Source organism: Barbatula barbatula (assembly GCF_947034865.1).
Source record: "Barbatula barbatula genome assembly, chromosome: 24".
Classification (NCBI taxonomy): Eukaryota; Metazoa; Chordata; class Actinopteri; order Cypriniformes; family Nemacheilidae; genus Barbatula; species Barbatula barbatula.
In genome coordinates, this window is record NC_136787.1 from 6,029,905 (window position 1) to 6,043,913 (window position 14,009).

A 14,009-nucleotide genomic window follows, 5' to 3' on the forward strand; every position below is an offset into this window, starting at 1 on the left:
TTATTTTTATTTCATATTTGTCATTATTTCTCCATCATTTCTGATTTCGTCTCGCCACATTTTGTGTGTGTGACAGGACGGAGAGACTCCTCAGGCATTCGTTTATGGTACACTCCATCTCTGAGGAGGTTTGACGCGGGCATCATGGAGCTTGGGCTTGTCTACACCCCCGTCATGGCCATTCCCCCCCACCAGCAGCTTTTCCAGCTGAGTGGCTACTGTACTGCCAAGTGCACACGGACGGTTAGATCTTTTTTTACTTGACACAAGAACAAACATTTTCCAAAATACTGACATCAGTGAATTAGAAATGAGACGCACCTGAGATTTATGTTACTGTATTAATGCGTTCATTAAAATACAGGCTGAATAAAAATGAATATGTTTATCTCCATCAGGCTCTTCCTGCAGGGGGTATACACATCTTTGCATCCCAATTGCACACTCACCTGGCCGGACTCGAGGTGAGAACAGTCCTGGTACGAGGAGACAAAGAGGTTGAGGTGGTACAGGAGGACAAACACTTCAGCACACATTATCAGGTATGTTCACTTTAGATCACATCATTTCAACATGAAGATAATTTCGGGTTGACAAGATCAACTTCTTTTGGTTGACATCACAAAGACCCGTTTATGTTTTCCCTTCCAACCACCTTTAGTGACCACATCCAGCAAGGTGAACCTATTCTGCAAAAATAGTTGCTTCATATTCACTTAAAATGTATAAATAAGTTTATACTTAGTAGATATTTGAGTATATTTATTAAAAACAGTGTAGCTTTTATTCCAAATTACAGTCCTGAAGTATACAAGTTTATTTATTACGAATAAAAAAAATGGCTTTTATAATTATACACAAAACGTCTGAAATTATATTTAGTAATTTTTAATTATTATAATCTGATTGCCATGTCATGTCAGCGGCCCACACCTTCTGCAGGCCTATGCCTTTAAATTTGGGCGTCTAATTTACGAAATTTCACACTTGTAGTCACATAAAAAGTCACCTTTTGTACTATTGCTCCCCTATTGTACTATTGCTCTCTTATCACATATCGCTTATTGGTCCCTTAACTCTTTGTAAGTCGCTTTGGATAAAAGCGTCTGCTAAATGACTAAATGCAAAAATATATTTTTTTAACTTAAAATTGAACGGTTAGGAAGATTTATCACGATAATACTGTTGTGTTTATGTGAAAATATGGTAACTATTTAGATTGACGACTATCGCAGTATCATAGTAATGCCATATGGTAGGCATGTTTATCGACTTTTTGCAGATTTACTATTTATTGGTAATTTATTTATTAGTAATTTATTACTGTTTCCTAGTATTTTAAAGTGGTTTACCTATTGCTGTGTCTTTCTGAAACCTTGTATCTCCATATTTATTTTTTGCTATAAATTATTATTATTAGTCACCCTTTATGTTTGGCTCTGGGTTTTGAAAATATGTAACCAGTAGATAAGTGAAAGTGCTTTGAAAACGTACTTTCTAGCTGTTTAAAAAGTACAGTCCAGGGAATTTGGACATCCGAGGTTTCAGAAGGACAGCGACGATAAGCATATTGAAATAATAGAAAAACATACAGTAACAATATCAGAACAAGCCCCTTTAAGTGACTTCATGTGTGTATAAAAATTCTGTCTTTACAGATTTCATTCAAATATTGGAAATGACAAGTATTGATGTAACATTTCTAATCTTTTGTAACCTAACAGATCATCCGTGTACTGAAGAAGATGGTGACTGTATTGCCAGTAAGTTCATATGTTTGAAAACTGAGACATATTCAGATGAGAGAAGGAGAGACAGGAAACGCCTGTAGCCAGCATGCGACCAACAAAAGCACAGATCTTCTGCATTTAGACTGTCAATACCAGCGCACCCACACACTGCTGAGGCTGCCAATTTAATGCTAACCTGCCAAGTGTCTGAAACTCACATTTTTCATGTTCCACAAATAACCGAGCGCTAAACCTGATCTGAACATTTGTGCCTGTGTCTGTCACATAGGGCGATGTTCTCATAACCAAGTGTACATACGATACAGAAGAAAGGAACAAAGTTACTGTGGTAAGTCAAAGCAGACAATGAACCAACACTGAGTTGAAGAAATTATGACCATTGCATTCAATGTTGAACCTCGATCGGCTGTAATCGGATGCAATTCAACCGTCTCTCAACTGTTTCTGTGTGCTATGACATGTAAAAGCACAAAGTTTACCTCATATGTAAGTCGCTTTGGATGAAAGCGTCTGCTAAAGTGGGCATTGACTTTATAAAAAAAGATTTTTGTTATAAAAATGGGGCTAGGAGACAGTGAACGTCAACCAAAACAAATAAAACAGCCTGTGGAGGCTGAAGAGGTGGTTACGCTACATCCCTTACTGTAACTTTTCACAAGGTGCCTAATTTGTAGGAATTCGTAAAATGTCATTATTGGATAATTATTTGAGAAATAGCAAGGCTGAAGCCCCTCCCCTAACCCCGCCCCTAAACCTAACGTAACTGTCACGAAAGCCAATCGCACTAAAACATACGAATAAGACCGCACAAATTCATATAAATAAGCCGCCTCATTAAATTGTTGCAAATTCCCAAAGAGATATTTGGTCTTGTGCCGACATCCTTAACGGGACAGTTTACTCAAAATGTAAAATTCTGTCATCATTCACTCACCCTCAAGTTGTTCCAAATCTGTTTAAATATCATTGTTCTGATCAACACAGAGAAAATATTTGCAAGAATGCTTGTTTCCTAACAATGACCCCATTGACTACCAAAGTAAGAAAAATGACATGGGTATGGGTGCACCAGATCTGTTTGCTTTCATACATTCTTCAAAATATCTTCTTTTGGGTTCAACAGAACAAACACGTCTATTAAGCAATTTTTCCTACTATGGTGGTCAAGAACTGTTTGGTTACAAGCATTCGTCCAAATACAGAACTCAAGGGTGAGAAAATGATGATAGAACTTTCATTTTTGTGTGAACTGTTCCTTCCGTAAAATAAAAACCTGTCCCTTCTTACCAAAGGTGTTACTTCACCACGGCTAACTGCTGTTCTTTTTTATTTGTTTACCAGCGCTCTGCTTTTATCGTGCCAAAGAACATAGAGCAGAATTTAACCTGGACGTATGCTAACAAAGACCAATGTTCAATCAATAGTTATACATAGCAAGAAAATGTAACTTTAAATGTAGTATTGTACTCTGACCAGGAGGCTCACTCTTTCCAAGCAATCTAACACATTGATATAAAATATTACATAGAAGAGTACAGGTGTATTTACAGGTATTGTCATTTTAAGACCCAAACAAGGTCCTGCTTCCTTCCGCAGGGCGGCTTTGGGATCATGGAAGAGATGTGTGTCAATTATGTGCATTATTACCCGCGCACCCAGCTGGAGCTGTGCAAGAGTCACGTGGACACAGATTACCTGCAGAAATACTTCAGTCTCATTAACAGGTACACTAGACGTTCAAGGAACCTTTGCCGAGGCTAATCTGACACCAAAACATTGTCGATTCAATTCCTGTATATGAAAAAACTGAAATAGTCTTTTACTCAACAATGCATCCATTTTTCATCCATTTTGTATTTGCAAATTTCCTAGTAAAGCAAACACTGCTGTGGAATCAAAAGGAACATTTCAATCTTGGTGAATTTATTGTCCCATGTGTAGGTTTCAGGCCCGCGAGAGCTGTAGCTGTCCCCAGACGAGTGTGGAAGACCAGTTCTCCTCAATAACCTGGGACTCCTTCAGCGGGGAGGTGCTGAACTCTCTCTACACTTCCTCCCCGATCTCTATGCACTGCAACCAATCCACAGCTGAGCTCTTCCCTGTGAGTACATCTGCATATCCAAGACGCTACTTCATGTATCATAGTTACTCAAATTTACAGCCTGTTTTGAAAGATTGGAAATATTGAAAGCCCAAGCTTGGATGAAGCAAACAAAGAAATTATATACTGTACTGATGATGAACATTTAAGGTGGTGTTTCTCACAAATGAAGTCTATTCAAGCGTGCTATTAGTTTAGATCATGTAAACTACAAACAAGAACATAAACTTTTCGTCAAAGTGTTATGGACTTCTTGGAAATAAATGAACTAAAAGGAACAGTTCACCAAAAAATGAAAATTCGGTCTTCATTTACTTGCCTTCGAGTTTTTCCAAACGTGTATACATTTCTTTGTTCTGATAAACACAGAGAAAAATATTTGGAAGAATGCTTAACAAAACAGGTCTTGACTGAAGGAAAAAATAGTTGTTTTGTTAAACACGAAAGAAGATATTTTGAAGAATGAAGCAAAGCCAACAGTTCTGGGGCACTTTTGACCACCATCGTAATTTTTCCTACTCATGGTGGCCAAGAACTGTTTGGTGCCAAGCATTCATCCAAATATCTTTCTCTGTATTTATCAGAACAAATAAAGTTATTCAGATTTGGAACAACTCGAAGGCGAGTAAATGATGACAACATTTTTATTTGAACTGTTCCTGTACAATTACTGACAGAAAAGTCCAAGTATAGTTTGCATATATATTTCTTATATTTTGATAAAGATATACTTAAAAAAAAATATGGGCCAATTTAGTACTAAGTAGTATTGAAATATAACACTAGTTTACTACAAAGTGAAAGTCTTTTTAAATACACTTCAACTTAAGCATACTTCATGGAATACTTCTTTTTTGTAATAAGTGCAATTCTGTGGAAACAGTGAACAGCTGTTAGAACTGGACAGAACGTCCATTCATTTAAGAGCCGAACTGTTGTTGTAAATGGATGGATTAACTGCCTGATTTGTTACACTCAATAGCTGTCTATTTTTGATGTAGGGAGAATGGGAGAAGCAGGAAATCCCAGTGGTCAAGACAGCGCTCGAGAGAGCCCCTTACCCGTGTGAATTAAACCACAGATCATCCTCGCAGAATGACAACCCTACAGAGGTCAAACCCAACAGCGGCGGTTGATGCCCCAGACCGCTCAGCTCAACCTTTAGTGGCTTGGCAACACATTTACATTGCAGCCAGTACAATATGAATGATACTGTATGTGCTGTTTCTTTATCAAATGCGAATAAATGACTAAAGTATTCCTTTGTGTTTAGACTATACAGCCAACTGTGCTCTTGTAGTAAATATGAGCATGACACATTTTTGTATGTAGGAGTTAATGTGTATGGTTAAAAATAATAAATCATAATTTCATGATAAATGCACGTTATCCCTTTATGGTCATTTTGCATTTTTTATTCAATTTCCTCCAACTGTGATTGACTTTTTGTAACATGCACAATATGCATACTACAGAATATGCATGTGTATGTTATTCAAATATGTTATTTATTAGTAATTTAGCACCCAGAGTTTTCTACCAGAACAGTGTCATTTACACACAAAAATATGATAGTCTTCATTTATCTACACGGAAGCAAATTCACTGTGCATTTGAATAACAGATGGTAGTTAGCATCAGACAGCTAAGAGCCAAACTTCAGAAAAAATACTAATACAGCCAACGAGCAAGCAAGTTTAAAATTCTGTAAAATGGTAATTTAACAGTCACAGTACATGAGGATGAGAATGAGTTCACAGCCAAACATGAATAATTCATTTTAAGCTTCTGTATAGAACACAATTCTAGAAAACACATCACACGGGATCATATTTAAGATGTAAACAGACTTTTATATTATGCATTTACACAACAGCACTTACATATTTGTTACATATACATGTATTTTTGGTAGTTTATCGAACAGAGATGACAGTTTATTACACCACTATACTTTTTATATTTAAATGTTTCCGACCTTCGATTAACATATTTGCTATTCTATGAAAACACTCCCAAAAAAGTAATTGGGAGTTTCACACAATTTACAAAGAGGTTAAGACCTGCTATCCAAAAAATGCACGATGATAAAATGTGAAAAATACTGTAAAAACTAAAGGAATTGTTCACTTATGAGATGAAAATGTCACCATTTGCATCATTTAAATATCATGATTTGTTTGGCACAATGTCCGTGCTAAAAAGTGACATCCATTCACTTTTATCGTATAGAAAGTCCAGCACGGACATCGTGCTAAACGTGTTTTATGGAACGGCATAACAACATGTAAATAATGACTGTTTCAATTTGTAGCTGAACTTTTCCATCAATGCTCAGATTGTTATAACACTGCCACCAGGTTATTTCCAATATTCACAGTTCTGTATTCTTCTACAATCCAATACAACAGATGACTGATTTAAGACATTGAATATGAATACCGAAAAGACAGAATAATACCTGGAATGCTGATGGTCATTACAGTATGTGCTGGATAAAGGCTGTAAACATTTCTCACAAACTTATTCTAAATCTATTACATTCTGGATTTGTGCAGTCCAGTCTCATCCTGCAAAGAACTGTAAAATCCTTTAACGCGCTTGTTCTCCGGATCAAAAGGAGATTTCAAGTGTGCCGTGGCCTTATATGTGACTCCCATCCTCTCCAGCGTGAATTCTCCACTGCGGATAAAATCAAGACTCACCTGGGAAGAATAGAAACAGATAACACATCTTTTATTAAGAACACTAAAACTGAGAAAATAAGTGTTGGACATATGGGAAATGGCACAGTAAAGAGTTTGACGATTGAACTCGCGCATTTACATTTCTGAAACCTTGCTAATGTGAATCGCTGCATTACATTTAACTCGCATATTTTTACCGTGAATAATTTACATACAAATGAGCTTCATGAATATGAAGCATATTGTGCAACGGTGCCAAGACAAAACATGCGCCAATTGTCATGACAACGGTCAAAATGTATCCACATCTGACCCGAAGTCTGTTAATCAGTTGCAAATAATGACTGCGACTGTACTCCGTTCGGTCTTGAATAGAATCATGGGGTTAATTCAAATAAGCTATGCCCTTCACCACCTCTTTGTCTCTGCACATCTTACTCTCTCTGTCAGGGGTTGCATCTTGTTTTAATTCAATCTGAACAGACTGCAGGCATTATGCTGCGGAGTACACATCAAGACGCAGTCACTGGAAAACTGGCCTGACCTCTTTAAGTGGGAACATTGCAGATATAATGGCTACTCTCATGGATAACCACTGAATTGACACAGAGAATGACGAAATGAGAAGGAGACTGTGAATGCAATATCTATCATAAACCAATGACACGGCTATTGCACGTATGGATTACAAAGCATGTAATGTATTTAATAGAGAAGCACTATATATCGTTTAAAAATAATACTCGCCATCAAGCCTTATATACTGTCTTTTTAAGGCACAGTTCACTGATGTTATGTCACATGTGAAAAGATTCACATACAGGTTATAAACAATGATGACAGCTTTTTATTTTTTATTTAATGTTATAACATATTGAATGTTCCAAAGCTTCTTTTATATGATGTTTATATGTGAGAAAAGCTAGAAAATCCAAAGAGTTTGACTGCAAGTTCTGCTTCCATGACTAAATGCTTCTCCAGCGTTTTTATTTTCTTTATCAAGTCCCTTAGTCCAATGTTGTGTCTGTCCTCCTCTTTTCTTCTGTCTCGTGTGTGTGGGATGCTGTGAGCAGAATACCGGTCTGATCAGGTCGCTCTCCATCTCTCTTCAACACTACTGAAGGGGTGCGGGGTGCAATGAAAGAGTCTCAGTTCTCACTCAGTCTGTCCATCCTCGTATAGGTCTCTGTCAGTTAGCATTAAGTACACATCCTGCTGTATCATGTCATACTTGCGGTACATGAGTCCCTGCTGTGTCCATGCATTCTAACACACACAGTTACTCTTTAAAACTGTGCAATAAACTCTTTTTTTATAATATTAATAACACTTTTTTTGTCTTCATTTTGAATGACCAATGGGAAATATATTATTTAAATATTGACTTTTGGATGAAATGACGTCATACATATGAATATGATATGAACACATCCTTAACTGGAAGGATTAGGTGAAACATTTGTTGTCATTTAATAATACTAGTTTTGTCTTTTAAACGCATACATCCGTGGAAAAAACACTCACAATTTTCATTGAATCTGCAGTGTATTGTGTCCATTTCAGTGTCTGTTGAATTTCGACAAAGTCAAACCTGAAGAGTGACAAAGTCAAAATCCAACAGCAGTGTGAAAGACTGACAGCGTGACAAGACGCATTAAAACGGTGTCAAAAATTGCGGTTATCACTTACTAAATAGTATTACTGTTGTATTCTGCTTTGCAGTATTTGAGGTCTGAAAAAATCCAGAGCATCTTTTGTTATTATGACCTGTTTTTACGTTTTTTATTTTTTAGCAATAAATGCAAATAGAAACAATATTTTTATTTGAAATTTGGGAGAAATGTTGTTATTTCACAGAATGAAAAATATATATTTGACCTGTTCCTGTACAAGTCCAAGAATAGTTTGCATATATTTCTTATATTTTGATAAAGATATACTTTATTTGTGAAGTATTCACTGGACTTCAAAAAAATGAAATTGCCACATGGATATTTCTGAATCAAAATTATCATTATTTCAGAGTATTACAGGTTTACATGTATAAAGAATATGTTTTATACATGTAAATATATTGTTATGTACTGGTGCATAACAATAAAACACAATAAATAAAAAAAGGAAAAATAAGATTATAACACATAATTAAGCTATAAGAAAAAATGTAAACAGAAGAGACTTTTGCAAAAATGTGTAAAACTGGGCCCAGTGCGAATCTTTCCTATTTAACAGTTTGTATTTTATACTATTATTTGAACTATAATTGTGATATAATCTGATAAGAAATACTGATACCATGATATCACACTGCTCACCCCTACTCAATCTTCCTTTTCACAACAAGTATGGAAACTTAAGAAATGCAAATGAGCCCTCGACAATAATGGAAGTAGGTGTTCTGCTGAAAACAGTTTGTGAGCCAGCATCCTTGATCTAATCATCACTCCATTCAGAGCTGTTAAATTATCCCATACAAGGGCCAACTCGCATGACTCACGCCAGATCATAATCGGGAAAGAGAGGATGTGAAACAGAGACAGCAGCTTCTCTTAATAGCCTGACTATAGGGGGCTTTACACGTATCTCTTAAGAGTCTAAGGCCACGTTTACACAATGAAAATCTGAAAAGTCTTTCTTTTGCGTTTTTGAAAAGTTTCACGTACACACGACAACGTTATCAAAACAATCCGCGTTTACATAGATCCGCACAAATTACAAACGCTGTATTACGCATGCCACGCCAGTAGTTGGCGACATCACTTTGTAAAGAAAAACTCTGACGGTTTATTGGAAGGCGGACTTCCGTCGTTAAAGAGACTACGTGGTTTTGAAAAACTTGCACTTTGAAACCCGTTTTCAAAAGTTAGCGTTATCAGTCCCCGAAAACGCAGTTTCCGTGTAAACGGACCGCCAAATCGAAATTATTGTTTTGTGCTTTCACTTGAAAACGGTCTCGTGTAAACGGCCCCCAAGACTATTTACTCAAATTCAAATATACCAAAATACAATACTATACACCATAAGAACTAAGTCACTAACAATTTTACATCTGACCTGATTCGGAGTACATCTGGTAAACCTGATATTTAGCTATATTCCACAATCTAGCAAGCTTACTTATTGTCTACTGCCTTGCACTTTACCTGAAATGTACCCTTATAGTGAAAGATTTGTAACAAACTACATAGGGACTAACAAAGTGCACAAGCAATATAAATACATAGCACAGGAAAATATTCATCACAATAATGTTGTAACCTATCTTTCTACCTTCATGTCGAAAACAAGTCTATCCTTCAAATGTTATCTAAAAACACACCCCACTACAGTAGGTTTAGCAAAAGAGGTATTATACCCTACTTACCACTCCACCATCTGGGTTGCGAATATAACCATAGCCAATGGTCTTGTCGATAGCAAATCCAAACTCAGAGCGTCGCAGGTGGCCCACAGGAACGCCATTGCGGAAAATAGCCTCCAGACCAAACATTGGCACTTTTCTACAGAAGAGACAAACAGCATTTTTTCTGAGCACCTGCAGGCCAAATATTTAGATTTTACTTTGATCTACTAAGAGAATATTTAGTCTTAAACACCAAAACTTAAAACCCGGACTGCATTAATGCCAGTAAGCATTCATATTCAGCTGGGTGTGAAAAAAGTTGTTTGTGTGATATGAAAAGGATTACCGACTGCTGACCTTTCATTAACTAAGGCAGCCCAGAATAAAACTGTGTATTGTTGATAAGTGGTGGGCAAACACAGATATTTCATAGTGACGTGTACATGAGCCTTTATGAACACTACTAGCCAATCGTTAGGTGAATTATTATAGCATTAGTTCAGCATGTAAATGCCAACCTTATAACCCTCAAGCTATAAAATTGTTAAAAATAATTCAAGTTTGCTAAGACTCAGTCAAGGGCTCATTACAAACCCTTGAGGCACCCCCATTTCCACTAAATAGCCACTAATGCTTGTAGACTCAACTGTTTGATGTTAAAACAATAACAAAAATTGACACGTTTACCTCACTAAATAAACACAAGGAATAAACATTTGTCATCAAGTTAATAATTAATTAATAAAGTTTCATCATTTTAATGTATATGGACCATCATAACAATGCATAACAACAACCAGCTTCAGTTACCTATAGATATTGTAATAAAAATGATTTGCAAATCAAACTTCACAGCTTAACTCAACTAATGCAGTTTTAGTTTTAAAACAGCCGTTATTCTGTCATAATTTACCCTGTTGTCATTTCCAACCTGTATGACTCTCTTTCTTCGACAGTACACAAAAGAAAATATTTTGAAAATGTTAACTACACCCCATTTACTTCCATTGGTTTTGTGCCAATACAACAGAAGTGAATGGGGTCTAGTGCGGTTCAAAATATCTTCTTTTGTGTTCTGCGGAAGAAAGAAATGACAAGAGGATGAATTAATGATGAAAGAATTGATTGAAGGAACGACTGTTTAAGTAATGACATGGTCATTTAGTGTGCTGCTACTCACTCATCAATTGTGAAGCATACGATTCGTCTGCGCAGGCCCTCCGCCTTTTGTGCCTCCAGCCTCTCTCGACCCAGGAAGGGGATGGAGCTCTTCATTTTACAGGTAAATGCAAGACCCGCTTCTAGAGGAGTGTCATCAGGACGCAGATCTGCGTGCCAGTGCCTGTAACCTAAAGGGATACGTCATTATCACAACAACAGATTAAAATGGGAACATTTTTAAAGAAAAGTTTATTCTCGGGAGCATCCTGAACCTCTGAAGTAAGGAAAGCCACATTGATGCACATCAATTATATTGATATTTGACAGTTTTCGGCTTCCAATTTGGAAGCGTGTGTGTATTCAATTGAGCGTCGCACCCTTCCCTCTGTATTAAGCTTTTATCTTATAAAAAAAAATTATTCTAAGCTTTTAAAATGGACTAATCTGGCAACAAAAAAAGCATTACCGAATAGTCACCTTTTTCAATGCTCAGGGAGTCAATGGCTCTGTAGCCTGCATTACAAACACTGTGTTTCGCACCAGCGGCCATGACGGCGTGGTACACGGGCACACAGGACTCTTTAGGAACGTGAAGCTCCCAGCCCATCTCACCCACGAATGACAGACGCATGGCCCTTACCTGCAAAAAGAAAGAATCGATATAGGAGCAAAGCTCGACCACGGTCGCATCAAGTTATGAAGAAATTTTGAAAAGTTAAGACTGTACACTACTTGAGAAATTTTTTGGCAAATTGTAAGCCACGAAGCAGGACATTTGTGCTTCTTGCTAAATCTCATCAAGGCACAAAGCCATGAACCTCATAAACGCTTAAAAAAAAGTGACAAATTAGTACATTTTTAGAATGTTTTTTTTCTTGGCGTTCCATCTGTCCAGTCATGTTGAAGTCCAGCTGCCTCCACACTTCAGGAAGCTCTGCAGGAGTCTGTTCATTAAACTCAGCTCAACTACTTCGGCTCATTAAAAACACATTAAAAGGGCAGTTCAACCCAAAAAGTTTCCAAATCCGTACGTCCGTTTCATCCGTTGCACACAAAAGGTGAAACTTGGCAAATAGGGCAACTGAGTTCTTTACGTTTTTTGACCAAATAATATTATATGTATTATATATTATATGTATATTATATGTTATGTTATATGTTATGTTATGAACACAAAATAGTCGGCTCTAATTATTACACAAAGAATAACGCAGGGGTGACTATGAGAATGAAACTGCGACTGAAAATGTAAACAAAAATTTAAACTTTTGTTATATTTGAGCTCTTTAGTGTCACCTTTTCCTAGAATTTACAGAAGTGTTCCCTTGCCATTTTATCAAGCAGCTTCTTGTGGTTGGACCCTGAGAGGCTTCTGTAAGTGTTATCATTTTCCTATCTATTCTGTTCTTATACTAAGTGCTTATTTATCCTTTTTTTAATTCAGTTTAAGTCATTTATTTCAAAAACATTTTTATTTAATAAAGTTTTAGTTTGCAATTAAAAAACATTAATATCTGCAAAATGATCGTTTTGTCTATGAAATGTTTTTTATAAAATGTATTACGTTCTGGAATTAAAGTTATTTACAATATGTAACTTTTTCTTAATGTAGTCAAATGCTTAATATCTTATAAATAAAAATGTTCAGAGTGCAGATAGAACCTTATAATTCAAAGGCGACAAAATTATAAATTTGTCTATAAAATTAAATTAAAACATTTAGGCGTACACCTTTATGAAAATCCTTAAAATAATGAGAAACATTTACTCAAGTGTTCTAGAACATTCGACTGGCAACGTAAAAATACAAATATCATATTTTGAAGACCGTGATAACTAAACTAAAAAAAAAATCATACACCTTGAACAACACGCGGAAGAACGAACGATCGATAACAGAATTTCCTATTTAAGGGTGAACGAAAAAGTAAACAACATTTTTCATAATATCTTCTTTTGTGTTCTGTTAACAACACGGGTAACACGGGTATGAAATGAATGATGGAGAGTAAATTAGGACTTTTATGAATTTTCAGTTTTGGGTTGATCTGTGCCTTTAAAAGCTCTCCAAGAAACGCCCCAAAAAAAACGCCTGCCAGCCAAACAAGAAGAATCAACAGTCCTAAACAACGCAACGCAACGCAACGCAACACAACAGTTCGTTTAGATAATAGCCTGGCTGCTGTCCAGAACCTGCAGCGATAGCAGACGCACCAGCGTGTGTGTATGTAAGAGCAAGTGTGTGGAGCACAGAAGCATTCAATCGCGCCGGGCCTCGGGGCTTGAACCCAAATAAATCTGCCAGCGTTGAGAGCATGTGAAGGACATCATTATCAGCCAGAAACCAACACTGCATCCTTAACTGTAACCTGCACGAGCAAACAGTGAGTGTGTGTGTGTGTGTGTGTGTGTGTGTGTGTGTGTGTGTGTGTGTGTGTTTTTGGACTCTACAACCCACAATGCACTTTTGTCATCCTTAGATTGTCCACCAAAAATGTTTCGTTTGATGCATACTGTTGAACGGACAGATCAGCTGGCTCAGTGTTATGTTAACTCAGTCCACTAAGAAACAAAGATTCGAGACTGCACAAAAATCTTCACCCTCAACCTGTATGCATTTCTTTGCTGAACACAGAGGAAGATATTTGGAAGAATGTCAGGAGCCAGATCTCATCCCCCATTGACTCCCATAGTACTTATTTCCCTACTATGGCAGTAAATGGAGGATGAGATCTGTTTGGTCACTGATATTCTTCAGAATTTCTTCCTGTGTTCATCAAGAAATGTATACAGGTTAGGAACAACCTGAGGGTGGGTAAATGATGACCGAACTTTCCTTTCTGGGTGAACTATCCCTTTAATATAACTTGTCAAGAACTGCTGGCTCACGTTTGCCATCTAGACATGGGTGTACATTATGCGCTGGGTGTACATTAATCCCTTACGTAACCTCAAGCATTAATAAT

At 36.8% G+C, this 14,009-nt stretch overlaps 2 protein-coding genes across 3 annotated transcripts in view; one reads left to right on the forward strand and one right to left on the reverse strand.

Annotated features, from left to right (window-relative positions):
- Window positions 1-4,988, forward strand: part of dbh (dopamine beta-hydroxylase (dopamine beta-monooxygenase)) — a gene marked incomplete at both ends in the record, with an annotated part of 14,608 nt that extends 9,620 nt beyond the window's left edge. The window contains 7 exons of the mRNA XM_079447820.1: window positions 77-243; window positions 399-542; window positions 1,725-1,763; window positions 2,020-2,079; window positions 3,348-3,475; window positions 3,693-3,852; window positions 4,854-4,988. Of these exons, the coding sequence (XP_079303946.1) occupies window positions 77-243; window positions 399-542; window positions 1,725-1,763; window positions 2,020-2,079; window positions 3,348-3,475; window positions 3,693-3,852; window positions 4,854-4,988 (833 nt within the window). The remainder of the gene's footprint in view (window positions 1-76; window positions 244-398; window positions 543-1,724; window positions 1,764-2,019; window positions 2,080-3,347; window positions 3,476-3,692; window positions 3,853-4,853) is intronic.
- Window positions 4,989-5,248: 260 nt separating this feature from the next.
- sardh (sarcosine dehydrogenase) overlaps window positions 5,249-14,009 on the reverse strand; it is a 42,110-nt gene continuing 33,349 nt past the window's right edge. For both annotated transcript variants that reach the window (XM_079448411.1, XM_079448412.1), the window contains exons 18-21: window positions 11,521-11,683; window positions 11,063-11,231; window positions 9,904-10,039; window positions 5,249-6,557 (exon numbers count right to left, since the gene is read on the reverse strand). In XM_079448411.1, coding sequence (XP_079304537.1) covers window positions 6,390-6,557; window positions 9,904-10,039; window positions 11,063-11,231; window positions 11,521-11,683 — 636 coding nt within the window. In that variant the 3' untranslated portion in view covers window positions 5,249-6,389. The remainder of the gene's footprint in view (window positions 6,558-9,903; window positions 10,040-11,062; window positions 11,232-11,520; window positions 11,684-14,009) is intronic.